Source organism: Ictalurus punctatus, chromosome 23 (assembly GCF_001660625.3).
Source record: "Ictalurus punctatus breed USDA103 chromosome 23, Coco_2.0, whole genome shotgun sequence".
NCBI classification, from domain to species: domain Eukaryota; kingdom Metazoa; phylum Chordata; class Actinopteri; order Siluriformes; family Ictaluridae; genus Ictalurus; species Ictalurus punctatus.
In genome coordinates, this window is record NC_030438.2 from 9,732,501 (window position 1) to 9,735,000 (window position 2,500).

General features: G+C 57.7%; 2 protein-coding genes across 2 annotated transcripts in view; both read right to left on the minus strand.

The window, feature by feature from the left end:
• LOC128628982 (proline-rich protein 36-like) overlaps nt 1-1,605 on the minus strand; it is a 2,406-nt gene extending 801 nt beyond the window's left edge. The window contains exons 1-2 of the mRNA XM_053674690.1: nt 1,584-1,605; nt 1-1,217 (exon numbers count right to left, since the gene is read on the minus strand). The exon at nt 1-1,217 is cut by the window's left edge and continues 801 nt beyond it. Coding sequence (XP_053530665.1) covers nt 1-1,217; nt 1,584-1,605 — 1,239 coding nt within the window. The remainder of the gene's footprint in view (nt 1,218-1,583) is intronic.
• Nucleotides 1-2,500, minus strand: part of fndc3bb (fibronectin type III domain containing 3Bb) — a 58,346-nt gene that overhangs the window by 48,201 nt on the left and 7,645 nt on the right. The window lies entirely within an intron of this gene.

Genomic DNA, 2,500 nt, shown 5'->3' on the forward strand with positions numbered 1-2,500 from the left:
GGAGGGATGAGCGAGCGGGCGAGCGGAAGGGACGAGTGAGCGGGAGGGATGAGCGATGAGCGAGCGGGAGGGAGGGACGAGTGAGCGGGAGGGACGAGTGAGCGGGAGGGACGAGTGAGTGGGAGGGACGAGCGATGAGCGAGCGGGAGGGACGAGTGAGCGGGAGGGACGAGTGGGAGGGACGAGTGAGCGGGAGGGACTAGTGGGAGGGACGAGTGAGCAGGAGGGACGAGTGAGCGGGAGGGACGAGTGGGAGGGACGAGTGAGCGGGAGGGACGAGTGGGAGGGACGAGTGAGCGGGAGGGACGAGTGGGAGGGACGAGTGAGCGGGAGGGACGAGTGAGCGGGAGGGACGAGCGAGCGGGAGGGACGAGCGAGCGGGTGAGCGGGAGGGACGAGTGAGCGGGAGGGACGAGTGGGAGGGACGAGTGAGCGGGAGGGACGAGCGAGCGGGAGGGACGAGCGAGCGGGTGAGCGGGAGGGACGAGTGAGCGGGAGGGACGAGCGAGCGGGTGAGCGGGAGGGACAAGTGAGCGGGAGGGACGAGTGGGAGGGACGAGTGAGCGGGAGGGACGAGCAAGCGGGAGGGACGAGCGAGCGGGTGAGTGGGAGGGACGAGTGAGCGGGAGGGACGAGTGAGCGGGAGGGACGAGCGAGCGGGTGAGCGGGAGGGACGAGTGAGCGGGAGGGACGAGTGAGCGGGAGGGACGAGCGAGTGGGAGGGACGAGCGAGCGGGTGAGCGGGAGGGACGAGTGAGCGGGAGGGACGAGCGAGTGGGAGGGACGAGCGAGCGGGTGAGTGGGAGGGACGAGTGAGCGGGAGGGACGAGTGAGCGGGAGGGACGAGCGAGTGGGAGGGACGAGCGAGCGGGTGAGCGGGAGGGACGAGTGAGCGGGAGGGACGAGCGAGCGGGAGGGACGAGCGAGCGGGTGAGCGGGAGGGACGAGCGAGCGGGTGAGCGGGAGGGACGAGTGAGCGGGAGGGACGAGCGAGCGGGTGAGCGGGAGGGACGAGCGAGCGGGTGAGCGGGAGGGACGAGTGAGCGGGAGGGACGAGCGAGCGGGTGAGCGGGAGGGACGAGCGAGCGGGTGAGTGGGAGGGACGAGCGAGTGGGAGGGACGAGCGAGCGGGTGAGTGGGAGGGACGAGTGAGCGGGAGGGACGAGTGAGCGGGAGGGACGAGCGATGAGCGAGCAGGAGGGACGACAGCGCTAACACTAATCCCACACAGTCCAGAGGTCTGAGTCACAAAAACTTCCAGCGACGCCACGCTGAAGAGGACATGCTTTATTCACTTTGTGCCATAACCTTGAGATTCTGAGGTTTTTTTTATGATTCTGTTGAACAATTACTATATTTCAAACTCAGCAACAAACACAACTAGAAAACATCTGTCTCAGACCCCACCCACATGTACAGAGGTTTTAAAAACAGATTTCATTACGTTGCAGCATTTGGCAGACGCCCTTATCCAGAGCGACTTACATTTATCTCAGTTATACATCCGAAGAGTCAGGGGTCAGGGGTCATACTGAAGGGCCCAGCAGTAACAGCTTAGTGGTGCTGGGATTTAAACTCGCAACCTTCCGAGCAGTAGTCCAACATCTGAACCAGCACCGTCCACTCATCGCATAATGAATGAAGAAAAACAAACAATTCCCTTCCACATGAAAATATCTCATTTCACAGAGACGCAATCTGAAATCACTCACGAGAACATCAGCCCAGGCGGTGACGAGAGAACGTGGTGAAGGTACATCAAACCCGCTCGAGAAGAACCTTAACCAACAGCGTACTGAGCATTAGAGGAGAAATGCAGAAAAACACCAACAAAAGATCTAAAAGATCAAACTTCAAACAGGATCCATGTGTGGACCGAAGATGCTGATGATGATGATGATGAAAGTTCCACTTGACTACAGCGTGTTCTGCCAGTTCTGATCCTCAGTATAGGTTCTCAGTGTGGTACAGATCTTTTTTTTTCCTCCACACACACACACACACACACACATACACACACACACACACACACACTCACATACACTCACACACACACACACACTCACAAACACACACACACTCACACACACTCACATACACACACACACACACACTCACATACACTCACACACACACACACACTCACAAACACACACACACTCACATACACTCACATACACACACACACACACTCACATACACTCACACACACTCACATACACTCACATACACTCACACACACACACACACACTCACATACACTCACACACACACACACACACTCACATACACTCACACACACACACACACACTCACATACACTCACACACACACTCACATACACTCACACACACACACACACTCACATACACTCACACACACACACTCACACTCACATACACTCACACACACACACACACACTCACACACACACACACTCACATACACTCACACACACACACACACACACACACACTCACACACACACACACTCACATAC